The 26,665-nt window shown below is 39.7% G+C and overlaps 1 protein-coding gene across 4 annotated transcripts in view; it reads right to left on the bottom strand.

The window, feature by feature from the left end:
• The window catches only part of flna (filamin A, alpha (actin binding protein 280)), a 99,894-nt gene that overhangs the window by 20,555 nt on the left and 52,674 nt on the right, over positions 1-26,665 (bottom strand). For 2 of the 4 annotated variants that reach the window (XM_061988110.2, XM_061988128.2), the window contains exons 15-32: positions 23,959-24,102; positions 23,772-23,895; positions 23,541-23,701; positions 23,376-23,466; positions 21,843-22,012; positions 21,261-21,378; positions 17,150-17,262; positions 16,926-17,075; positions 16,499-16,817; positions 12,837-13,010; positions 12,614-12,776; positions 12,377-12,537; positions 9,984-10,151; positions 7,243-7,366; positions 7,009-7,165; positions 6,752-6,941; positions 3,879-3,902; positions 1,859-2,106 (exon numbers count right to left, since the gene is read on the bottom strand). In XM_061988110.2, the coding sequence (XP_061844094.1) occupies positions 1,859-2,106; positions 3,879-3,902; positions 6,752-6,941; positions 7,009-7,165; positions 7,243-7,366; positions 9,984-10,151; positions 12,377-12,537; positions 12,614-12,776; positions 12,837-13,010; positions 16,499-16,817; positions 16,926-17,075; positions 17,150-17,262; positions 21,261-21,378; positions 21,843-22,012; positions 23,376-23,466; positions 23,541-23,701; positions 23,772-23,895; positions 23,959-24,102 (2,799 nt within the window). The remainder of the gene's footprint in view (positions 1-1,858; positions 2,107-3,878; positions 3,903-6,751; positions 6,942-7,008; positions 7,166-7,242; positions 7,367-9,983; positions 10,152-12,376; positions 12,538-12,613; positions 12,777-12,836; positions 13,011-16,498; positions 16,818-16,925; positions 17,076-17,149; positions 17,263-21,260; positions 21,379-21,842; positions 22,013-23,375; positions 23,467-23,540; positions 23,702-23,771; positions 23,896-23,958; positions 24,103-26,665) is intronic. The other 2 variants (XM_061988119.2, XM_072914115.1) reach the window with 1 other exon arrangement.

The raw sequence follows: 26,665 nt of genomic DNA, 5'->3' as shown, positions 1-26,665 counted from the left end.
TCATAGTTTGGCCGGGGGTGCGACTTATACTCAGGAGCGACTTATGTGTGAAATTATTAACACATTACCGTAAAATATCAAATATTATTTAGCTCATTCACGTAAGAGACTAGACGTAGAAGATTTCATCGGATTTAGAGATTAGGAGTGACCGATTGTTTGGTAAACGTATAGCATGTTCTATATGTTATAGTTATTTGAATGACTCTTACCATAATATGTTACGTTAACATACCAGGCACGTTCTCAGTTGGTTATTTATGAGTCATATAACGTACACTTATTCAGCCTGTTCACCATTCTTTATTATAAATTGCCTTTCAAATGTCTATTCTTGGTGTTGGGTTTTATCAAATAAATTTCCCCAAAAAATGCGACTTATACTCCAGTGCGACTTATATGCTTTTTTCCTTCTTTATTATGCATTTTCGGCCGGTGCGACTTATACTCCGAAAAATACGGTTTAGTTAAGAAACATATTTATTATTAATTTAGTTTTTTTTGCACAACATAAATGTAACTTTATTTTCCATAATTTGTGAGTTCCTTGATTAGTACTTATTTTTCTAATCAGCCTGACCAAAGTAAGGTTAATGCGTTAAGTAAATAATATTCTTTGTGATTAACACATGCTCTAAGTAGGTTAGATATCATTATTGAGTAAGAATATAATCAAAAGTAAGATTACTATTTCAGTGTTAATATTTTAGTGGGCCCGTGCCCCTCTGTAGTGGAAAAGTTGGGCCCAAGGTCAAAAAGGGTAAGAACGGGGACGTTGACAGGTTTACAGCAAGACACAGGTAGGATAAAAGGAATGCTTGATTTGCTAACCCTAACACCAACAGCAAAGTATAGGTCAGTGTTTAAATATAAATGCGAGCGCCCCCTAGAGGATTGCCAAAAAAAATTCTCAGCTGCGGTCCGTATGGGCCGCAGTGGTACTCAGTTGCCGCCAGCAAAGAAAAAAAAAAAAAATTAGCCACAGGATTCAAAGCGTAGGAAAAAAATAGTATAGTATGGAATTTACGGTACTTTACACCAGTGTTGCTGGGGCCATAGAGGGCCGCCAAAAAATGTGTTTCTCAGCTGTGGGCCGTATGGTCCGCAGTGGAACACAGTTGTAATACACTTTTGCACCACTTGTGGCAGTAATGACAATATCAAACAACCATAAGTATGGAGCTAAAGTCATTGAGAAGTTCCTAAGCGCAACAGTTATGACTAAATTGAATCAGATTAGTTAAGCATTATTGGTCCGTTTTATCACAACATAATTATTAGTCCATACATTTTATACGAGTCCCTACTTATGCAGTACCGTATATTTGGTTAGTACTTTTTCCTAATCAGCCTGGCCTAAGGCTTATATGTTAAATCATCTTTAACACATGTTTCATATCATCTGACAAGGTTGGAAACTGTAATTAGGTTACATATAATTAAAGGGTAGGATTACTAGTTCAGTGTTAATATTTGATCGGGGCCCCGGGTCCCTCTGTAGTGGAAAAGTTGGGCCCTAAACTCCAGATATCAGTACTCTCACCTCATTGGAGCATTTTTTGAGGGGATTATCAAATTTCAAAATCGAATAACATCAGTTTGATATTTATCGTGCACCCCTATGGAAATAAATGTGTTTTTAAGTAACCAAACAAAACAATATTTGCAATCTAAAGTAGTTTCATGGAGGACAATTTCTTGATTTGTAAACAAAACGAGTATTGGATAAAATATTTTCATTCCATTTCAAATACATTAGTTTGATTGCATAAATGGACATTTCTCTTTAACCTCCAACAAACATAAACAGGAAGTGGCAGTTTGTTTACGTGAAAGATAGGCGTGACAAGGCACTCACCGTGACTTGGAAGGGACTGTTGGGGATGTGCTCGCCTCCAAAGCGGACGCAGATGACATACTCGCCGGGCTGCGGCGCCGTGTAAAAGATGTCGAAGGTCCCGTCCTCGTTCTCCACCACGTCCACGTCCAGCTCCGCCCCTTCTGGCGTACACACGCTGCAGGTCACCTTGCCTTTCCCGGCAGCCTTGGCGTCCACGGTGATGACCGTCTGTTCCCCGATCTGAATGGTCGGTCCGACACCGGCACCTGCAGCATTCCAAAGATGCCAATTAGAGATTAATGAATAAGTTACGCAAAGCGTTGTTCTTCTACGCGCTCAGCATGCACATTCCACAACCAAGACAAGGTACAGTGGAGGTCTGGATTACTTTTTGCCTTGTCCCGCACTTAAACCGTGAGTCAACAACGCACTGCCATGCAGTTTCCTCCATGTGAAGACTTAATACTTAATACGATACGGTATTATCTGCTCATAAATGCTACCTGGTGGTTGTTTGAGCTCACTGCAGCAAATTGACCCAGTGTTTAATCTTAGGGCCGGGGGCCAAAAAATTTGTTTCTCAGCCGTGGTCCTTATGGGCCACAGCAGTTGTAATACACTTTTTCACCACTTGTGGCAGTAATGACGATATCAAACAGAAGAAGCCTGGAGCTAAATATAGTTTTTTTTAAAGTGCAAAAATTATGACTAGGTGGTGAAACTAGTTGTACTTTATTTGATCAGTTTAGTAAAGAAACAATTGTCAATTTAGTTATGTATTTAGGCACAGCGTAATTGTATGTGAATGTATTTTTCATCAGTTTTTAAGAGTCCCTTCTGCAATGCATTTAATTTGTGTTTATTTTGTAATCAATCTGACTTTATTATCTTTGTGATTAACACAGCGAGAAATTTGAGATTTTGATACTTTGCGCCGACTTACAAGTATGTCAACGTCTGTTTTATGCTAGCATTTCTGCTAATTTATTCATAGAAACTTAAAAATCATGGTTTTTAATACTTGGTGACTTACATGTATGCCAACTGTTCTCATGTTCCTTTGGCATGCAGCAGCACGTTTTATGCCAACATTTGAGCAAATTCTGTAAGTTTAAACCTAAAAATCATGAATTTCGATACTTGGCGCCGATTTACAATTATGCTCACTTCTGTTATGTTTCATGCTAGCATTTTTGCTAAGTTATTCATAGAAAAACCTAAAAAACATTGATTGTAATACTTGGCACCATCTTACAAGTATGTCAACTTTTCTCATGTTCCTTTAACTTGCGTTAGCATGTTTAATGCTAACATTTTAGCAAATTTTGTACGTTTCAACCTAAAATTTTGATACTTGGTGCCATATTACAAATATGCCAACTTCTATGTTTTATACTAGCATTTTTACCAAGTTATTCATAGAAACCTAAAATTCATGAATTTTGATACTTGGCGCCATCTTACAAGTACCGGTATGTCAACTGTTCTCATGTTCCTTTAGCATGTGCTAGTACGTTTTTTGCTAACATTTTAACAAAATGTGTATGTTTATAGTTAGAAAATATAAATGTTGATACTTGGCGCCATCTTGGAAGTGGTACGCCAACTGTTTCTCATGTTAGCATGCTTAAGTTTCATGCTAGCATTGTTAATATTTGCGTGGAAAAGTTGGCCTCAAGGTCAAAGAGATTAAGAACCCCTGAATGAACCAACTTCCACTCTTAAAACTTCAGTCATGCGCAGGATTCTCAACGAGGCAAAACCTAACCCAGACCTCCTGTAAAGACGGAATCTAGTCACGTTAAACCTAGAAACCATTTGTTACATCATTTGTATGCAGGACTTGATTAGCCAAAGTACCATTCAAGCATGCTGTCCTGGTTTTAGTTAGGATTAGTGAGTATGTTTTGAGATGTGTCAAAGAGGAAATTTGACCAATTTAGTTGGAGAATTAGAACCCAGGTTTAAAACAGGGGCTACTAGTATCCATGCTGAGATAGGCAAGTGTCTACAGTACAAAGTCGTTCCGTGGGCTTACCTAAACCGTGACCGCCGATTGAGACTGATAGTGGGAATGGTGACAAGGGACAGGATGAACAAGAGACAAAAGTCACAAACACAAGATAGTCAGGTGGAGGCGCGGGTGGTAGGAGGCAAAAACTGTGCTCCAAAAAAACAACAAAAACAGTGATGGTAAGCAGCGTGAAGTGGCGTGTGTGTGTGTGTGTGTGTGTGTGTGTGGGAGGGGGCAAAGGAGGGTTTGACACAAACAGCACATTAATGCATGGAAAGTTTTCAAAAATAAAAGCAGCAGAATTTAGTCTTGTATTAAACCTGCAGACAAGCTGACATTAATGGGCTTATGTCAAAAAAAATATTTGGAAGCGCATGAAAAAGATAACCCTGGGTAAAATGGTCTCATTAATTCAAATCTCCTCAAGGAGGTTAAAAGCAAATGGCGTGTCCGTGGACCCTCTCTTTGACCCGCTGATGAAAATCCAAACAATCGTACAGTGGGAACTTCTTTTCGGCGTAATCTCACGCTCCCGGTCAGTCACCTTTGTCAAAGCTTAAGATCAAGGGGCGAGTACTGACATGTAGGGATGGCTACCAAATTAGTACAGATTTACGTAAAATCCAAATCCGACTGGGCACCGGCTCAAACGCTTGGCGGGACAAACAAGCGTATTCGTAGCGTACTGCCTCTTGAAGTAGTGTTGTAATTTTCTATGCCAACAAAGCAAGTATGCCTGATTAAATGTACACAAGTAAGGCTCCACTTCTCAAAATACGCTAGCTCAATGCTAATTTACATTAAATATGCCATATACATGCTACTAAATAGCATTAGTGATTTTACATGGCAATTAACGCCTAATTTGTTAAAACTACCACTAAGATGCAAGTTAATCAAAAAGCTTGTGTCTAATTGTCTGAACACTTTGTAGGTTGCAAAATTATCCCAAATAATTTTTGCCAAAAAAGGCCAAAAATACCATGTGTCACGTATTAAGTGTTATCTGCGAAATTTGCTAAAAAAGTATAAAATTAACTAAAAAGTTAGCATGCTAATGCTCGTTATGCTAGCATGCCAACAGTCAGCATATGTCATGTATCAAGTTATATGCCTCTGGGGTAAACTGTTGCAAAATTAGCAAAAAATAAGTTAGCATGGTAACATTAACACGCCAACAGTTAACATGTCACGTCCAAAGTTGTATGACTAAGGTGTAAAGCTGGGAAATGTTCTAAAAGAAAAAGCGCAAATTTATTTAAAAAGTTAGCAAGCTAATGTTAGTTATACCAGCATGCTAATAATGTTTAATGTGTTAACAGTTAGCATATGTCAAGTATCAAGTTATATGACTCTGGAATAAACGGTTGCAAAATTAGCAAAAACTAATTTGCCAAAAAAGTTACCATGTGTCACGTACCACATGTACATTTGTTAAAAAAAGTGTAAAATTAAAGTTAGCAAGTTAATATTAGTTATGCTAGCACGATAACGTTAACGTCCCAACATTAGCCCAAAAAGTTACCATGTCACATACCTAGTTATACGACTAAGGCAGTGGTTCGTAAACTGGGTTCGATCGAACCCTAGGGGTTCGGTGAGTCGGCCTCAGGGGTTCGGCGGACACACCCGACTCATCGTGTAAATAAAAACTATCGGCGTATAATTGATACCCCCAAACAATGTTCCCTCTAATTTTCCATCTGATTTGCAGGTGTGTAATTTGTTGTGAGTTCATGCACTGTGTTGGTTTTGTTCTTTGAACAAGGTGATGTTAATGCACGGTTCATTTTGTGCACCAGTAAAAAACAACAACATAACTGTCTAGAATTTGAAAAAAAGAAAATGTATTTCACTGAAGAAGGGTTCGGGCAATGCGCGTAAGAAAGTGGTGGGGTTCGGTACCTCCAACAAGGTAAAGAACCACTGGACTAAGGTGTACAGCTGCGAAATTTGTTTAAAAAAAAAAAAAAGAAAAAAGAAAAGTGTAAAATTAACTGAAAAGTTGGCATGCTCATGTTAGTTATGCCACCATGCCAACATTAACGTGTTAATCGTTGGAATATGTCAAGTATCAAGTTATATGACTATGGTGTAAACAGCTGCAAAGTTAGCAAAAAAAATTGCCAAAAAAGGTTACTGTGTGTCACGTACCAAGTGTATGGCTGTGAAATATGCTAAAAAAAAGTGTAAAAAGTAACAAAAGTTGTACCAGTGTTGATTGTGTTAGCATGATAAAAAAAAGTGTAAAATTAACTGAAAAGTTAGCATGTTAGTTATACTAGCATGCCAACATTAACGTGTTAACCGTTAGCAAATGCCAAGTTGTACGACTTTGGGATAATTGGTTGCAAAATGAACAATATATTTAACCCAAAAAGTTACCATGTGTCACGTACCAAGTGTACGGCTGTGAAATTTGCTTAATAAGCGTCAAATTAACTCAAAAGTTAGCATGCTGATGTTTGATATGCTCACAAGCCTATGTTAGTGTACTAACTGTTAACATGTCAAGTATCAAGTTATATTACTCTGGGGTAAATAGTTGCAAAATTAACAAAAAAAAGTTAGCATTGTAACATTAAAATGCTGACCGCCAACGTGTGTCACATACAAAGTTATATGATCAAGGTGTACGGCTGCGTAATTAGCTAAAAAGTTCATATGTTAGCAGTTAACTAACAAGAGTAAGGAGTATTTTGACTTTGGAACCGTTCTAATCCGTTGAGTAATGTGGGATATATAGACGTCCGGTCAATTTCAAATGTGAAAGGTAGCCATCCCTACTGACACGTACATCAGTCTGACTTTAAATACGTTGAGTGAATGCTAAATTCAGATTTGTATTCAAAAGTAAGACAGTAAATGTTTTATAAAGCAGCATGAGGGTTGCATACCTGTGACGGTGCACTTGCTGGCATCTCCTGTGGGTAGGGCCCGGATTCGATATGGCGAATACGGGATCTCGTCTCCTCCGTATTTAACCAAGATGGTGTATCTGCCCGTCATGTCCGGCACGTACGACACCAGGTAGGTCCCGTCATGGTTGTCGCGAATGTTGGCCTTCTTCGGTTTTCCTTCTGGGTCCTGAAGGCGACAGTTTCTCATTTTCATTCGGATCGCGCTATGTGTTCGCACGCCGACCAGCGCTCACCGTGATCTGCACTGCCAACAGACCCTCTCCTGCGTCTTTGGCATCGATGGTGAACTCCACAGGCAGAGAGGCAGGCACACCTGTGGTGTTGAGACCAGGTCCACTAGCGCGCACTTTGCTGGCATCGTGGGTGGGCAGCACTTTGACCTTGTAAGGGCTGACACAGGTGACATGTTCTGGTGTCATACGAGGCGTGAGAATCCACCGATGTTACCAGCTGTGCCATGGCAGTACCTGCGCGGGATCTCCTCGTCCGCATACAAGACGTTGATGGAATACGGACCCTCTCTCGTAGGAACGTAGTTGACAGTGTGCGTTTGGTCGCCGTTATCCAGGATTTCTGCAGGTTCCACCACACCTGACACGCACAAACAAACATCGTAATGCCAGCAAGCATGGTAATTTAAGTAAATATCGTAATCCAAGCAATACGTAGTCATTTAAGTAAATATCGTAATTTAAGTAAACTTCGTAATCCGAGCAAATATGGTAATTTAAGTAAACTTCGTAATCCGAGCAAATATTGTAATTTAAGTAAATATCGCAAACCAAGCAAAAATTGTAATTTAAGTAAACTTCGTAATTTAAGTAAACATCGTAATCCAGGCAAACATCGTAATTTAAGTAAATATCGTAATCCAAGCAAACATCCTAATTTAAGTAAATATCGTAATCCAGCGAACATCGTAATTTAAGTAAATATCTTAAACCAAGCAAACATCCTAATTTAAGTAAATATCGTAATCCAGAAAACATCGTCATTTAAATAAACTACGTAATCCGAACAAACATCGTAATCCCAGCAAATATCTTAATCCCAGCAAACATTGTCATTTAAGTAAACTTCGTAATCAGAGTAAATATAATTTAAAAATATACCGTTATCCAAGCAAACATGTTGGCGTCAACTTTTTCCCCAAATCATAGTTTACATACATGTATGCCAGGGGGCCATTTGTGGCCCACAGCTGCACATTTAAAATAAAAACACAAAAACATAAAAAAGTGGAATATGAGAGCAAACTGGTGAAATCCAACGAGAAAAAGTTGCAATGTTGATTCTAATAACCATATACCATCTTTAAAACTGTCATTGCTGAAATAATTAATCTAAATAATGTTATGAATTGTTGACCCAGTCAAGGCTCCAACAATTACTTCACATCAAAAATACCACTAAATATTTTTTGGGATAAAATACTGCATATTTTGTTTGCGCCAAAAGAAAAAGCGTTTTACTCTTTTTATAGTTGGTGTCGATAGTAAACACAAAATGTAGGACTTATTTATTAAATAACACTTTTGAGTGGGGCACTTATGGATCTCAAACTTTTTTTTTTTCCTTTCAAAATAATTTGAATCAATGAAATTATGAATTGACCTTTTTGAGGCTCCAATTACTTCACATCAAAAATACCACTGAAATTCTTTGGGGTGAAAATATTGCATATTTTGTGCCATAAGTGTTCTATGACAAAAAAGGCAATAAAATACATGAAAAAAATTAAAACAATCAACGAATAGTTCTAAATGGAGTTGATCTACAGACTTACTGTAAACTGAGAAAAAAAGGAAGACTTATTCATAACACTTGTTATTGGGGAACTTTTGGCTCTCAAAAAAATTTTTAGTTAGACTTTTTCTTTTTAAACGGTCATTGCTCAAAAATTTATAAAAAAAACAATGAAATTAAGAATTATTGACCTTTCTGAGGCTCCAATTACTGACATTTTTTTGGTGGCAAAAATATTGCAAATGTGTGTTTGCCATAAACAGTTTTCTATGCCAAAAAGGGCAATTAAAAATACATGGAAAAATAATAAAAAAACGTTAATCAATGAACAGATCTAAATGAAGTTGATCTAGAGACTTACTGTAAACGTTGGGAAAAACAATGGAGGACTTAACACTTATGAGTGGGGTACTTTTGGATCCCCAAGAGTTTTAGTAGGACTTTTTCCTCGGCATCTCCACAGGCAGTAAATAAAACATACAAAAACTTAACATCAACGGATAGATCTGGAGTGGATCTAGAAATGTAAGCGTTCAAAGTAAAACATAAAATTACTTTTAACACTTTTATGAGAAGGGGGTTCAATAATGTAATTTTTAAACAATTATGAATCAAGATCAATGTCCATTATTACATCAAAAATGTGAGGATTTGGAGGGAAAATATTGTATAATTTTTGTTTATGTCATCAAAAAAAATCAACATTTAAGCATTATTCAAACAAATTGATGAGATACTTATAAAACTTTTATGAGTGGGACCCTCAAGTGTCGCTTTATTTAAAAACCATAAATGCTCAAACCATTGCTATGAATCAAAATCACTGTTGTGAATTACTAACCTATTTAAGGCTCCAATTACTTTACATTAAATAGTTGACTTTTGAATTTTTTGGGGAAAATATTACAGTGTGTTTTTACGATAAAAATAAATTTAAAATTTTGACAAAAAGGGCAAAAAACTATATCAACGGATCGATCTAAAGTTGATCGAGATTTAAGCCCTGAAAGTTAAAAAAATAAAAAATAAAAAACTTACTATAATTAATGGCTGAGACCCTTTTGGAACGTTGTTAACATTCAGGGAATCCCAGTTACATTAAAATTAATTAATTATTTGACTTTTTTGAGGGTCCAATTGCTTCACATCAATTATTCCACTTTAAAACATTTTTTGGGGTAAATGTTGCATATTTTCTATTTTGGCATAAAACATAAAAGAACAGATAGATGTAAATTAGATCTAGAAATATAAGCGTAGAATGAAAAAAAAAAAAAAGAAAAGTTTACTATGACTTATTTTGTACATTTTTATGACAGACTCTTCCAGGTCTCCGGGACCAAGCTTCAAAAGGGAGACTTAATGGCTAAAAATGTCCCCCCCCCCGCTTGCTTTGACTTTTCAGTGTGCGGCCCTCAGTGGAAAAACCTTGGATACCCCTGGTGTGCGCTTCGGAACATACCTTTGGGTCCCTGCACGCGAACCTGCAGCGGCGCCACTCCAGCTTTGGAGGCGTCTACTGTGAAGGCCTGAGGAATATTGGCCCTGACATTGGTGCCCAGCCCTGGACCTTGGCATTTCACCTTGGAACTGTCCACCGTGTCACTGACGGGCACCGAGAAGGGACTTCCTGCAACAACACATCAGGAAAAGGTTTTGGAAGTCGGGTGAGGTCCCAGCTAAATTATCTTCGGAAGGGCCCAACTTTTCCACTACAGAGGGGCCCAATCAAATATTAACACTGAACTAGTCATCTTACTCTTGGCTTTAATTGTATTCAATAATTATATCTAAGTTTAACAAGATGAACCTTGTCCAATGATATGAAAGCATATGTTCATCACACAGATCATTATCAAGACTTCTCTCAGGCTGATTACAGTACTGCAAAAGAAAGGAAATACATTTGCATAAAATTACGCAGTGCTAAAATATAATTCTATGAACTAAATACTGAATGTGTCTTAATTAAACTGTAGACAAAATTAGAGTACATCTAGATACAGCGTCACCACTTTAGTCATACTTTTTGCGCTTTCCTGATGGCTGCTGGTTAGCACCTTGCATGGCAGCTCCCGCCATCAGTTTGTGAGTGTGTGTGTGAATGGGTGAATGTGGTAATACTGTCAAAGCGCTTTGAGTACCTTGAAGGTAGAAAAGCGCTATACAAGTATAACCCATTTAAACTTCTTTAGGGCTTCAGATTCCGACTTCTTGTTTGATATTGACATTACTGCCACAAGTGGTGGACAAAGTATTACAAATGAGTACCGCTGCGGCCACAGCTGAGAAACACTTTGGTGGCCTGACAAAATGCGTTTTTCAGCAGTGCTCCCTCTGGGTTGCAGTAATACACTTTTCCACCACTTGTGCCAGTAAAGAGGGACAATAAGCATTTACCAACTTATTGGAGCACTGCATAATTGTAAATAAACATTTTTTTTTAAATACTGTAATATTTGTATTTAATATTTTTTTACCTTTACAGCAGGGGTGTCAAACGTACGGCGCGGGGGTCGGATCAGGCCCACAAACAGGTTTTAAAAAGGCCCGCGAGAGGAGTTTGCCAAGTATTAAAATGAGCTGAAAGTTTTGGAAGAAATAAACTGCTGTTCTAAATGTGTCCACTGGATGTCGCACTAGCAATTCTTTGTATCCAAGAATCAGGACTTCAAAAGGGGCGGAGCTATGTGCCGTTATGATAGAAGCGACACTTTGGTGTTGGGACACTACGTACTTATGCCACTTATTAGTGATGGGACACTATGTACTAAAGCTACTTATTAGTGATAGTAATGATACAAAATGTAGATTGTTGCGTTCATGCTTTGTCAAAGATGTTGGTAATGTAACCTGCGACATTTCTACCCAAATAAATGCTTTTGATAATCTTTACATTGTTGTACTTATGACTGGGGACACATTTAATACAAATAATACTTATCCTAACTTAGTGTGAAATAAAATGAGTCCAAATCACAAGTTTTGTTGTAGATGGTGCATCTGTACAGAATAAACCATGTGAGTAAATCTGTTGAAGAAAATGAGTCAATAACATCCTGTAATTTGATTTTTGATATTATCTTGATATTTTAAAAATGTAAACCAATGAGAGCATTTTTAAACTCTGCCAGACTCTAATCCATTTATTTGACTGATGAACATTATCACATTCCGTTTTAAGTCTTCTGTTACGAACACATCGTTCTTTTGCACCAGAGAAAAGTGGATGCAGGAAATGACAAATTAGGTATTTGATACCAAGAAAAGTTTATTTATTTTGTTCAATCTTAGGCAGTGATTTAAAGTTTGATGGCTTTTTTCGAAGTTTATCGTCTCATCTCTTTTTAAAACTGCACCAATTTTTTCCACATCATTTTCAACTAACTTGAAGTGTTTTGTCAAGGGGATTATTTGTACAGTTTTAGAAAGCGAATGTTCTATTTTTGGCCAAATTAAAAGAATCTGAAGTTGTCTTTATTTTTAAGTTATCACACCATGATTTTTACCAGTCTGGCCCACTTGGGAATATATTTTATTCCATGTGGCCCCCTGAGCTATAATATGTTTGACACCCCTGCTTTACAGTATATATGAATACCTTTTATTTTGGAATCAGTCTGACCTAAACTTTGTTCTGCATGTTGTAAGTGCTGGTTTATGTGTAATCATTTGACAAGGTCTATACTTTTAAACTGCAACTTATATGATTATTGAATACCATTAAAATCAAGACTAGGATACCAATTAGGATACCAATTCAGGGTTAATATTTGAGTGGGTTAAGAATGTTTTTAGACTTCAAATACAACACGAGTGTGACATCTACAAGTCGTATTAGTCCAGAATAAGTACCACTGATGGGTTGTCCTCCGTAAGTTACGTTGAGGTTATACGTCCCAGGCTCATAGGGGACGTACTCCACACTGCAGCTGCCGTCCTTGTTATCCGTGCAAGACATCTTGGCCTCTGATGGACCTTCCATGGCCAACCCAAGACCACCTGTACCCGCTCCCCTATGGGCAGTAAGAGAACACCCCGTGAAAACCTCGACCGAGCCAGAAGCTGGCAGAGATCTCCAGCAACATTTACCGTGTCTCCACTGTGAACTTGTTGGGCTTGTTGGTGGTGCCGCTCTTCAGGCCGGGACCGTGGACGCGCACTCGAGCGGGATCGCATCCTTCCGTCACGGCCACGCGGAACGGACTCTTGGGCACCGGGGTGCCATCGTAGCAGACCTCCACGCTGTGCGGGCCTGAAGCACACGCGGCAAAGTCATGGCCTGCTAACGGACACGTGGCCACAAGACACTCACCCTCCTCGTAGGGAGTGTACTCCACGGTGTAGGTCCCGTCTCCCAGGTCCGTAATCAGGCTGTCTGTGCGGCTGCCGGACGGGTTGTTGATGAGGGTTTTGATGTGGTCGCCGCCGGACAGAGTGAGAGCTCGAGCATCCACCGTGAAGTCAGTGGTGGCTTCGCGGAAAATACCTAAAAAAATACAACAGTGAGTGTAATTGTTTGCCATTCCCAGTATTTAACATACATCCTTTGCAAAACGTTAGCAAAAAATGTTGCACACATTTGGCCTTTTATTTTAAAACAAGATTTGGCTCTTCATGTGCTGCCAGTCATACTACACAAAACATTGATGTTATTTGCTTTAAACTTAGAGTTCGGGTTGATCAAATGCTTCTGTAGTCAGCAGAGAGTGCAAAGTAGCACTATCCTAGTAGTACAAAGTTAGCCTCAATAGTCGTTTGTGCAGAGTTTGGTGAATATACTGTATGTCCAAGTCAAAATTTATTTGCGGTTTTATGTCAGTTTTGTTCAGTTAAAATTTCAATTGTTAAGTGTGTACAAGTTAAAACTGTTGTGATGCTAATTTCCATTAGCCTGTCAATGGGCCATTCATTGTGTTAGCATTAAACTAGTAACAAAAGCCAACTTTTAAAGCTTTTTCCCCCCAATTTATACCAAACAGTATTGTTGATTTAACATGGCTTTTACATGTATGTGTATTTATGCATATTCATGTAAATTTCTTTTTGTGCTTAGTTTCACACTAACTTCGTTCTGGTGAATATCAATGAACAACTTCAAGTTGGAGCTTTTTTCATCTCTAAGAGGATTGTTTAGATATCCGCCAAACTAAATTCCAACATTCAGCGAGGGCAGATTAGGATAAATGTAAATAAAACAGGGGTGTACAAAGTGCAGCCTGTGTTACATTGCAGTAATAAAATAAGCAGCATTAAAAAAATACAGCAAAAATATCAAGCAGAAAAAGATGTGTTGATAATAGAGTTGTCTTAATGCATGATGTGTTTTAGCACTTTTTTTTTTTATATAGATCAGTCAATTATGTAAACCAGAGCTTCTTAACCTTTTTGACCTCAGGGCCCACTCAAATATTAACCCTGAATTAGTAATGTTATTCTTAATTTAAGTGGTATTCAATAATCACATCCAACCTACTTTAATAGGATTAACCTTGTCAAATAACATGAAAGCATGTGTTAATCAAAGATTGTCAAAACTTAGATCAGGCTGATTTAAAAATAAATACTAATCAAATATGCTGCAAAAAATCAGTATTGAAAAATTAATTTCTATACAAGTACGCAATACTGAAAAAACATCTAAATTAAAAAATGTTTGAACTGTCAATAAAATTCAAGTGCAAATAAAAATACAGATTCACCATTTTAGTCATAATTTTTGCGCTCAAGAAACTATCACTTCAGCTCCAGACTTCTGTTTGATATTCTCATTACTGCCAGAAGTGGTGGAAAAGTGTATTACAACAGAGTACCGCTGCAGCCGATATGAACCACAGCTGAGAAACCTTTTTTTGGCGGCCCTATGGTTAAGAAACACTAATTTAAACCACTGTAAATTCCAGACTATACTACTTTTATCCTACACGCTGAACCCTGCGGCTTATAAGACGTAGCGGCTAATATACGGATTCATCTTGGCTGATGGCAATGTTTAAAATCATTTAATATATAAAAAAAAAAAAGCAAAAACAGAGGGTGTTGGTGATATGGCGCCATCTTTTGACTTAATTCGCTTACTGTTGCTGGGTCTTTCCATTTATTAAGAGTGTCACTCCGGCCCCAACCGCAGTGATGTTCAACTTCTAGCAGTCCATAGCTTTTCTACTCGTACGGATTCTTCAGTCATCCCTCCAAGCAACGTTTGTAAGTTTTACAATAAAACTAAAACAATCCTTACTTACTAAACCCTCCCATGCGTGATGTCTGTTTTCATGCATATTTTTACATGCTATCGTAATGTAATCAAGCTAGCGTCGTTAGCATGAGCTAAAATGCTAACACATTTGCAAGTGCCTGTTAATAACTTACAATGGCATTCTTTTTGTATTGTTTCGGTTTCACAAATTCCTCAGTAAATACAAAGCGTCACCGTGGAGTTATTTTGTCTGTTTAGCTGATTAGAGCACTGGCTTGCGGGTCTGTGACTTCTGTTTTGTTAGATCAGCCGTTTTACTGCTTTGTTACAGACACTGTTTGGAAACAATTAAGGTGTGTAAATAAACATTTACAAAATATTTCTGCGTAAATAACTCATCTTGCAACTTGCATATCTGCGGCTTATAGTCCGGTGCGGCTAATATACGGAAACGTTTTTCTCAAATTTAGTGGGTGTGGCTTATATTGCGGTGCATTCCATGGTCCGGGAAATACCGTGCATGTTGTTAATACGCTTGACCACAAACCCACTGCCATGAACAGATTGCTGTTCTGTGGGAAACAGATGTCATAAAACATGCAGACATACAGTTTAAAATCTTAAGATTAGGTCAGGAGAATACTCTGTAGTTCTCAGTGCTTATCAAGCAGGCCATCAGCAGACATAGCAAGAGGAGTAAAAATACTTGTCATCTGTACCAGTGTCCTTGTTCAGTCATTCACCCGCACCTCAACCCAATGACTACAGCAGTTAGTGGCTACTCCAGTTACTTCAAAAAGGGTCCAAAAGGAAAAAATGCGGTCGGCTAATAATATTGCAGAAGAGGAAACAGTCTTTCCCTAATTTTTATTCAGAAAAGGCTATTTGCTTTTGTGGGGACAAGTCAAAGAGAAAATGCAGAGATAATTTCCAAGCGGCGTGATCATGCAACTACAGTATAGTAGCACAAACTCAACGTTTGCTCTTACAAGTTCTACAAGTGGTAGTTTTTAGTCCTCATTCAAGGAGAGATAATGGAGGACTCAAGTCACTCCTGCAACTTCAGGCTTTTCACTGTTTGACAGGCTTAAAAATGGTAAAACTTCAAAAGGAGTGAGAAGAAGCAGATCTTGTCTGGTCCTGCAGGAAGTATCTGGTAGAAATATCAGTCAGTGTGCTTCAATAGTTCTTTGTGAGCACCATATTGATATACATTGGTGACGCATGATACGAGTGTCACACCGTACAAGTTTTTAGCAGTCTACTGGCTAATTGTTAGGCTTTTGATGGCCTCCGCCGCTAGCTGGCGTAGTGAATGTCCGTTAACCCTGTAAACAGTCAGGTCTACTCGCTAGCATAACATACAATAACTGTTTTTCCAAGCACGGTTGTGAAGTGAGGGAGTGTGGAGGACAGCGCTGGGAAAAGGAAGTGGAGGAGATTCATTGAAATAAAGAAATAAATCAAACATGACAGAGCGTGTAGCTAGCTAAATTTTGGTTAATCATTGGAGCGTCACACTGCTAGTCTGCAACATACGGAAGCAGAATGAGTCGATAACGCCAGCAGAGGACGTTAGAATATGTAAACATTTATACATGAAAATATGGCAAAGCTGCTGATTGGGTTTTTGTCTGAGAAGCGCATTTGTCCTTTGTTTTTTTTTAATGATATTCTGAACGTGTTGCAGGCCAATAAGACATCAAGCTGCGGGCCGCACTTTGGACACCCCTGGTTTACAAACACTGCACATGCACACAAAAATATTACTAAGACGTCACCTTTGCCTTCCACTCCTGGTCCAAACACACGGACTCCACTGGCGTCGATGGCTGGTTCCACAGTGAGCCGGGCCGGAAAGTTGGGCACATCCTGGCCCCCATAGCGGATGGTGAGCGTGTAGGACCCCGGATAGAGGGGAATGTAGGTAATGGTGTAAGTGCCATCGCCGTTATCCTGAATATGAACTTCGGCCTCTGTTCCGCTGTCGGAAATAATCTCAATGGTCAGTTCAGCCGGGCCAGCGTTGGTGCAGTCCACGATGAACTCCCCGGTCTCCCCGACCTTGGCGCGCTCCAAGCCTGGGCCAGAGCAGCGCACCTGCCAGGAGAATGGTCGGTGGTGAACGTCGCAAAATAGAAACATTAAAAAAAAAAAAAAAGAAAAAAAAAAAAGTGTGCACATGCAGAAGTCAAGGTTACCCGGTACCTTGGAGGGGTCTGTGGCAGGGTATGCTATGGGGGTGAATGGTGATCCGGGGATCTGGACTCCATCATAGGTCAGTTCAACCTGGTACGGCCCTGCTTCCCGTGGGATAAACTTTACTTGGCTGCTTTCTGAGCTCAGCCCGGGATCCACCTGGGTAAAGACACACCATTTAACACGCCGACACCCGCAGTGTGTATGTACAATATGAAATATATCGTTATTACCTTGCAGGCCACTGGCTTTCCGGAGGGGGCCATGACCTTGGCCGCCACTTTGCCCTGACCCCCGGCACCCTTTGACTTCACATTCAGCTCCTGGTCTTTGCCTACGGTCATCTCTGCAAGCCGGGTAGTGAAAGAGGAGAGAAATATGCCAATGTGAGCAGGACGCAAGTGCACAAAATAGAGATCCACTGAATATTGGCGCAGATATTGAGCATCACACACACACACACACACACACACACACACACACACACACACACACACACACACACACACACACACACACACACACACACACACACACACACACACACACACACACACACATGGCTGCGCAGGTTTAATCTGGCCCTCAAGAGGAGTTTGCTAAGTATAAAAATGAGCTGTAATTTGTTTTTATTAAGGAACTGCTGTTCTAAATGTGTCCACTGGATGCCGCAATAGCAATCATGTTAAGGTAGCAAACGGTTTATACCGGGGGCCACGCAAGAGGTATGAAGTTAAAGCGGGGCTGCGACTCATATACCTTGCCCCAAATGAAACCTAAAACCTGCCGTTTTAAGTCTTCTGCTACGACCACATTGTTCTTTGGCATCCACATTCTCCCACAGTGTGTCAAAAAAAAAAAAAAAAAGTGGACGCAGACAGAGTTTCTACCTCCGTTTCTTTTGGTCTGTTGAGTTAGCACAAGATTAATACATGGAAATGACAATGAGGTATTTGATACAGAAAAAAGTTTTTATTTAGTTCAATCCTAGCTAGAAAATATCTTAAAGTTTGATGGCTTTGTCGATACACTGATACCAGGTCTAAGTACATTGTGTCCACTGTTGTGCACTAATTTTTCCCCATAGAATTTTCAACTAACTTGAAGTGTTTTGCTAAAAAGGATTATTTGGGATTTGTACTTTTTTAGAAAGTGCATGTTCTATTTTGGCCAAATGCCAAACCAATCTAAAGTTGTCTTTATTTGTAAGTTATTATGCCATGATTTTACCAATTTGGCTCACTTCTGCAGCATTGCGTGGACATCGGGGAGGGGGCTCTGGATTAGCAGACTGGGGTGGTTGTTCCTCAATTTAAAAAAAAGGGGAAAGGCTTTGAAATTATGGTGGGAAAGGCTTTGAAATTATGGTGGGAAAGGCTTTGAAATTATGGTGGGATCATACTCCTCAGCCTTCCTGGTAAGGTCTATTCAAGTGTACTGGAGAGGAGGCTACGTCGGATAGTCGAACCTCGTATTCAGAAGGAGCAGTGTGGTTTTCATCCTGGACATTGTACTGTGGACCAGGTCTATATTCTCGGCATGATCCTTGAGTGCAAGGGAATTTGCCCAAACCAGTCTACATGTGCTTTGTGGACATTCAACAGTGTCCCTTGGGAAGTCCTGTGCTCAGAGTATGGGGTAGGCGGTCCGCTCCTTGTATGATCGTGTCAAAACTTGGTCTGCATTGCCGGCAGTAAGTGGGACCGGTTTCCAGTGAGGGTTGAACTCCACCAATGCTGCCCTTTGTCACCAATTCTGTTTACAACTTTTATGGACAGAATTTCTAGGCGCAGTCAGGGCGTTGAGGGGATCCGGTTTGGTGGCTGCAGGATTAGGTCTCTGCTTTTTGCAGATGATGTGGTCTCAATGGCTTCATCAGGCCAGGATCTTCAGCTGTCACTGGATCGGTTTGCAGCCGAGTGTGAAGCGACTGGGATGAAAATCAGCACTTCCAAGTCCAAGGTTCTCGCCCGGAAAAGTGTGGAGTGCCATCTCCATGTTGGGGAGGAGATCCTGCCCCAAGTGGAGGAGTACAAGTACCTCGACAAGTGGATCGCTGCAGCGTCTGCAGTGTTGGGGATCCGTTGTGGTGAAGAAGAAGCTAAGCCGGAAGGCAAAGCTCCCAATTTACCGGTCGATCCACGTCCCTATCCTCACTTATGGTCATAAGCTTTGTGTTATGACCAATAGGACAAGATCACAGGTACGAGTGGCCGAAATTAGTTTCCTCCGTCGAGTGGCGGGACTCTCCCTTAGAGATAGGGTGGGAAACTTTCATTCGAGAGGAGCCAGATGAGATGGTCAGGATGCCCCCCGTACGCCTCCCAAGGGAAGTGTTTAGGGCACGTTCGACCGGTAGGAGACCACGGGGAAGACCCAGGACACAGTGGAGAGACTGTCTCCCAGCTGGCCTGGGAACGCTTCGGGATCCCCCAGGAAGAGCTGGATGAAGTAGCAGGGGAGAGGCAAGTCTGAGCTTCTCTACTTAGGCTGCTGCCCCCACGACACGACTACAGATAAGCGGAAGAAGATGGATGGCTCACTTGGAAATAGATTTTCCTCCCTGTGGCCCCTGAGCTGAAATGACTGACACTCCTGATGAACAGTGGTATATACACATATGATTCCAGGATTTAGTCTTTTTTCTAATTTTGAAGTAGATGGTATTAACCACTGCTCAAGCACCAGCCTTTTTGCCCTGCATGAGAAAAAATTACTTGTTTCCACTGCACCGCTGAATCAGTCAACCACCCCACCCTTTTCTCTCTCCCTCCTACGTCTATTCTGCTTACCTTACTTCCAATTTTTTTTGCCAGGAAATGCGTTTTTTTGCCCTCCTTTCCCGGTTTTGTTTTGTTTATTTTCGCTACTGCAACGATCAATCCTCCGGCCGGAGCACTCGGAGCGTGGGCTCATTAAAAGAGCGTGGCAAATTTTGTGATTAAAATGCATAATGCAACAGAGATGGATGGACATGAAGACCACAGAAAGATTCTGTGCCAAAAATCCAAATTGTAAATATTTTGACAAATAGGAGATTATTACATAAGAGGCAGCAGCTCACACTCTTATACTATCTCTTTCTATGCCACATCAATGTGGAATGCGCTCCCAACAGGTATAAAAGAAAAGGCATCGCTATCCTCCTTCAAAACCGCAATAAAAGTACACCTCTAGGCAACTTCAACCCTAAACTAACACCCTCCCCGGATTGTTAATAATCAAATGTAAACAATCAAATGTAGATACTTTTCTTATGCCTTCTGATCTCTCTCTCTCTCTCTCTCTATGTCCACTACTTGCTGTCCATATCCTACCAAGTCAGACCAACACTGTTTCAATATCCTTTTCTCTGTTCTCAGTTGTTGATGACTGATAACAACCAAACCTACCCCCCCCCCCAACACCCCGAATTGTAAATAATTCAATGTATACACCCTGATTATTATCTTGTGTGATGACTGTATTATGATGATAGTATATATGATAGTATACTGTATCATGAATCAATTTAAGTGGACCCCGACTTAAACAAGTTGAAAAACGTATTCTGGTGTTACCATTTAGTGGTCAATTGTACGGAATATGTACTTCACTGTGCAACCTACTAATAAAAGTCTCAATCAATCAATCAAAAACTTTCTGTAACAACTACGACAAAATGTTAGCCATTTTGAAAAATGTCTCAACTATAATTACGTGAAGAAGCCCAGAATTGTTTTTATTTAATGGTTCACAATATTTCATGGTATGAGGAAACCTTACTACCTTTTTACATCTAGAAACTGTTATAAAATGGTATAAAATTGAGTAGATGTATTGCGATGTAGAGAAATGCCATATTTTGACCAATTTTCCCAAGAGATTTTCCATATTTTGAAATGCAAATGTTGATGCTCCTCTTAGACACGTAATAAAGGTTTTTTTCCCCTGCTATATTAAACATTAGCACCGCATAGAACCATAGGCGCCGATGTACATTTCTGCCAGTGGGTGCCCAACGGGCGGTAAATCTGACGCCACTTTTCTGAGCATGCGCGGTTTTTGCTTGGTGGTGATTAGACTTTGCTTTCAATCCCACGTGGGTGATCGGATCCTATGCATAGAAATATGTAGTCACTGTAAAAAAATTTAAAGCCTTGTCCAGATGTTTACAGACATAATAATCTTGTTTAAATAACTTTTACTGCTATAGCTCCTCCAAATAGAATTTATCGGCCTCCTTGACTACCGGTACTAATAATTGGTATTGGCCCTAAAAAAACAAAAACATTTCGGTCAATCAAATCTTCACTTGTACGTTCTCCAAAACATCACACAGATAAGGGAGTGAAGAGTACATACGGTCGCCCAGGCCTGTGACGTTGATCTTGCTGAGGTCCAGTGAAGGAGCCACAGCCACATTGAATGGGCTCTTTGGGATGTGATCTCCACCGTAGGTCACAGCAAGCCCCATAGAGCCCTGGTGTCAGTAGGGAGTGGAGATGCAGAATTAGGGTCAGGGCTATGCAAGACAATTACATCATTTTATTTACTCAACACTTCCGTTTCCTTTGTTGTTTGCTGAAAACAGTTGAATACCTTACATGTCATACATTACAAAGCACTTCTTTTTTTCAAGCTAGCTTAGCATGCCTTCTTGTCTGCTCCCGTTTGTTCTTACTTGGTGTGTAACATGTTTAGCCTTGTCCTCCAGCAAGAATACTTGTAAGAAATGTACTTTGACGCAATGACAATTTTAACCTAAGGGAGCGGCTCCACACTGTATGAACATCCTCTGTTGGGCACAACCAAAAATATAAAAAGTATCAGCCAAGGGGAATGGCTTTTCGGCATTGAACGAAATGAAACGACAGTCTGCCTCGCGTACTTTCTCCACGGAAATCGGCTGATACCGATCGGTGCATCTCTCGTTGAGAGCCTTACCTGCTGCACAGGAGTGTATTTCACGGTGTGCGTGTTGTCGTGGTTGTTGATTATTTCCATGTCTTTGACAGCCTCTGCTTTGATGGGCCCGCTGAAGTTGCAGTCCAGGTTGGCTTTTCCTGCTCCTTTCGTGTTTACTGTGAAATGAGTGGGCTTGTTTAGCTCAACACCTGCAATGGCAGCAAGAAAGGATTCATTAGAACAGTGTTTTACAACCTTTGAACCAAGGCATACTTTTTTTCATTGAAAAAATCCCAAGGCACACCGCGAGTAGAACATTTAAAAACATTTAACTCAGTGGCCTATATTGACAACAGTCGTTCTCATCAAGTACCCAACGCATTGTTTGATATGAATTTAAACCTTAACCCTCCATGCATCACTAATTGTCTTGTCTCCAAATGGGCCTCCAAAGCAATTAGCTACCTGCTACCACCTACTGATATGGAAGAGTATCACATGGTTACTCTGCTGATCTCTAGACAGCACAGACAACTGCACATTTGCAGATTATAATTATCGGTTTGCAAACAAATATTTTTCAGACCAATTAGGTGAAATTGCATAATTTCCCATAGCACACCAGACTGTGCAGTGGAACAGTGGTTAAAAAACACTGAATTAGAGGACACCTTCACAAGTATCTGTGATTGCGCAACATGCACCTACATAATTAGAGCACCTGTGAATATTATCGCACGTTAATACACCATGAAAAAATGTCAGACTATATACGTATTTAGTTGACGTGGTTTGGCAAATTGAAGTGAAATACAACAGACCATTGAGATCCAAATCACACTTTTTATTTAATTCCAATTGTATTTATAATCCTCGAAAATCGATTTCTAAAGTGTTCTCAATTTTTTCTTTTAAGAATACATTTTTTGGAGAAAAATATTAAAATACATTCTAATATAATAAAATTATTATGAAACGAAATAAAACAATGAATGATATTTATAAAGTGCTTTTTCACAAATTGTCTCAAAGCGCTTCACATTGAAGGATAGTGGTGGTAAGCTTCATTTATATTTGTGTGCTTTGCCCAAGGACAACAGCAGTGACTAGGATGGCGGAAGCTGGAATCAAACCAGAAAACCTCAAGTTTCTGAACGGCCACCTTTCTGCACATTATACTCCCCATCATAATAATAACATTATTGATTCAATTAATTCATAACATTCATTATTTGTTTTATTTATATTTTGCTTTGGTTAATTGTTTTTCCTTTTTTACTACTGTTTTCAATGGGATTGGGTTGGAGTTGCTCCATTTTCTGTGAAATTTGTAAATCACATTTTAAAAATACATTTTTAAAGTATGTTTTTTTAGGCCAACACCAGCATACGTTGTACATCAGCAGCCAGGAGGAGCTTTTTTAACCCATTTTATTGTCACTTATATACAAAATAATGTATTCCGAGAATTGGGTTGAATCGAGAATGGATTCTGATTGAAATCGTCACAAGAATGGGAATGGAATGGTGAGGTGCCCAAAGATTCCCACCTCTATGAAACCGTGCTCTTACCACTGCGGCTGAGTCCTGGTCCTTCGGCCTTGACTTTACTGGCATCGTGAGCAGGATCCACCTTTACCCTGAAGGGTGTCAATGGAATAGCCTTAAAGTACAAACAGGAATAAAGTGAGTACTGAGAACACTTCTTGTCTGTTATTCTTTGTGACTGCAACTCACTTGGTCAGCAAACAAAACCATAATGGTGTAGCTGCCTGCTCCAGGAGGGGTGTATTTGACCGTGAATGTGTCGTTATCGTTACGAATAATGTCAAAGACGATGTCGGCCTCTGCAGGTCCCACCACACCAGGAGCGCACTTGATCCCCATGCTGATATCACCTACGGACAGCGTGTTTAAAATAACGATGCTCTTAGGAGTCCTGTGGAAGATAAAGTCTCCCATCTTTACCTTGACCGGCCTCAGCGCAGTCGACTGTGAAGTATGTCGGGTCGAAGGCCTTAAGGCCAGTCTTGGCCACCCCAGGTCCTGATACCTTGACCTTGTTTGGATGACAGCCTGCCCCAACGTTCATCTGGGGTCCAAAACAACCCATTTAAAGATAAAATATCATCGGAAGACTCTTTATAGTGCTTACCCTAAAAGGGCTGTCAGGGATGTTGACTCCTCCCCAGGAGACCATGACAGTGTGCTTTAAGGGTTTACGTGGCGTGTAAGTGCAAGTGTATGTGCCGTTGCCGTTATCTTTGACGTTAACATCCAGAGGAGTGCCTTCTCCGTCCTGTGGAAAAAGGAAACAAAAACATAAGAATTAAGTTTCCATATTTAAGTTGCAAGTGTTCCATTCCATACCTGTGGTGGCGAGGTGTTTAAATGTTAGATTTCAAAAGTATTGATCCTAAAGGTTTAAAAATAAATAAAAAAATAATAGATTTTTTTTAATTATCAGCGATTTTTACTTGTAATGATTCTTTAAAAAAAAAAAATCAGAATCAATTTAAAAAACTAAAAAATTAACTTATTTTAAAAGAAATCTGTGATATCCAGCCACTCAGGCAAATCATATTGTTGATGTGGATGAGGGTCTCACATTGTCTCATTATTCCCACCCAGGCCTGACTTATAAAATAATGGCATTACTATGGCCAAAAATAGAACACTTTGCAAATAATCATCTTAGCAAAACACTTCAAGTTAGTTGAAAATTCTGGAGGAAAAAAAAATGGTGCAGTTTCAAAAACACCATGAAGAACACAAACTTACTTTGTCTCTGTATATTTACAAAGCTATTCAACTTTAAGCACTTCTTCAATTCTCTTGTTGGCAGTTCATTAAAGATGTGTTTGCAAAAGCAACCAAGTGACATCCGCAACTGCTACAAGTTACAACACGGTCATTTATTATCATTCAAATAATACACTTATAATTTAAACAAAACATTTATCAAACTGACACCATAACGACACCAAAATTAACATAACTAAAAACCTAACCAATGTAAACATGATGGATTTAAGCATAAAGTAAAATAGGAAAAACAACAAATGTAGAAACATTTTTACAATGGAGCTCAGGATGCGCATCGTGCATTCAATCAATTGCGAGCGCTGCATGGAACTCTAACTACAAAGATGACTGTCAAGTTGACCTAAATGTTTGCATCTTACCATTTCGTTATTTTGTTTAGTGGAAAAGAGGCCAATCCAGAGGGCGCTTAAAGTCAGCTGACATGTAATTTTTAAACAGTGACGTGGGTTACACTTGAATTGCTATTGTGACATCCAGTGGACACATAAAACAGCAGTTCCTTTCATTAGAAAATTACAACTGAATTTTATACTTCTCACTCTTCGCACAAGCCGGGTTAAACCTGTTCGCAGGCCTGATATGGTCCGTATGTTTGACACCGCTGATGTAGATGATATCTGCTGTACAGACTTACTTTAGAAAAGAGAAGTGTTGGATACGTTTCCTGTTGCCTTATTTGTATTTGATTTTATTAAATGTTTGGGTGGAATTTTGTTAAAGAAAAACAGTTTTTAAGTGATATAGAAATGTATCAGAGTTGTTTGTCTCTTTTATGGAGGAATGTAGTTAATCATGACTGGCACCCAATGTTATTAAAAAGTGGAAATTTCGACTCGAATCGTGCGGTGCCTAAAGATTCTCAGCCCTATTGATGCGATAACAGAAAAGGAACAAGTATCGGAGGACATTTGCTTGCATGTAAAATGTGTGATAACACGCTCCATGACTGCATGTATCGGACATGATAATTTGTGCATCTAAATGTCCAATAAACACAATTTCTTTTATTTTACTAAAGTCATTTATGAAAGGCAAACATGCTAGGCTATAGGCTACTAGGAGCTACACAACAGCTAAAAACAAAGTATCACACTAGCTAGACATACGTAGTAATCATTGAACAATATTGCAGTGTAAAACAGCACACTTGTCAATATAAACAAGTATCAATTATTCATAGCCGCATATTAATAACACATACAAAGTCTCCAAGGCAGGACCTTACTAAAAAGTATCCAGTAATAAACGTGTCCACATCATTCAATTTACCGCATCATGAGATTATACAGTATTGTGGCCAATATGTGTCGCAGCTAAGCACAGAAACTAGACATACATAGTAATCATTTAACAATATTGCAGTGTAAAATAGCACATTTGTCAACATAAAGAAGTATCAATCATAGTTGCATATTAATAACAGTCTCCAAGGCAGGACCTTACTAAAAAGCATCCAGAAACAAACGTGTCCACATCATTCAATTTACCGCATCATGAGACCAGTAACGTGGTGGGAGTGGAGCTAGACTCTCTGGCGGTGGTGTCAGAGAGGAGAAGTCTAGCAAAACTCCTAGCCATTATGGACAACACCTCCCACCCACTACACTCGGACCTTGCGGGGAGAATGAGCACGTTCAGTGGAAGGCTCAGACTCCCAAAATGCAACACGGAACGACACAAGAGGTCCTTCATACCGACAGCCATCAGACTGTATAATGCATATGTTCCTTCTTGACTGCACTTAAATGTAGAGTAGATCTATAGATATATATATATATATTATTTATTATTGTCTATTCTTCTATGGAAATGCAAGAACCGAAACTCAGATTTCCCTCGCCCGGACGCGGGTCACCGGGGCCCCCCTCCGGAGCCAGGCCCGGAGTTGGGGCACGATGGCGAGCGCCTGGTGGCCGGGCCTGTCCCCATGGGGCCCGGCCGGGCACAGCCCGAAGAGGCAACGTGGGTCCCCCCTCCAATGGGCTCACCACCCATAGCAGGGGCCATAGAGGTCGGGTGCAATGTGAGCTGGGCGG

This window comes from Nerophis lumbriciformis, linkage group LG01, assembly GCF_033978685.3.
Source record: "Nerophis lumbriciformis linkage group LG01, RoL_Nlum_v2.1, whole genome shotgun sequence".
NCBI lineage: Eukaryota > Metazoa > Chordata > Actinopteri > Syngnathiformes > Syngnathidae > Nerophis > Nerophis lumbriciformis.
Note: the sequence above shows the minus strand (reverse complement) of the source record. Positions and strands in the feature narration are given on the sequence as shown.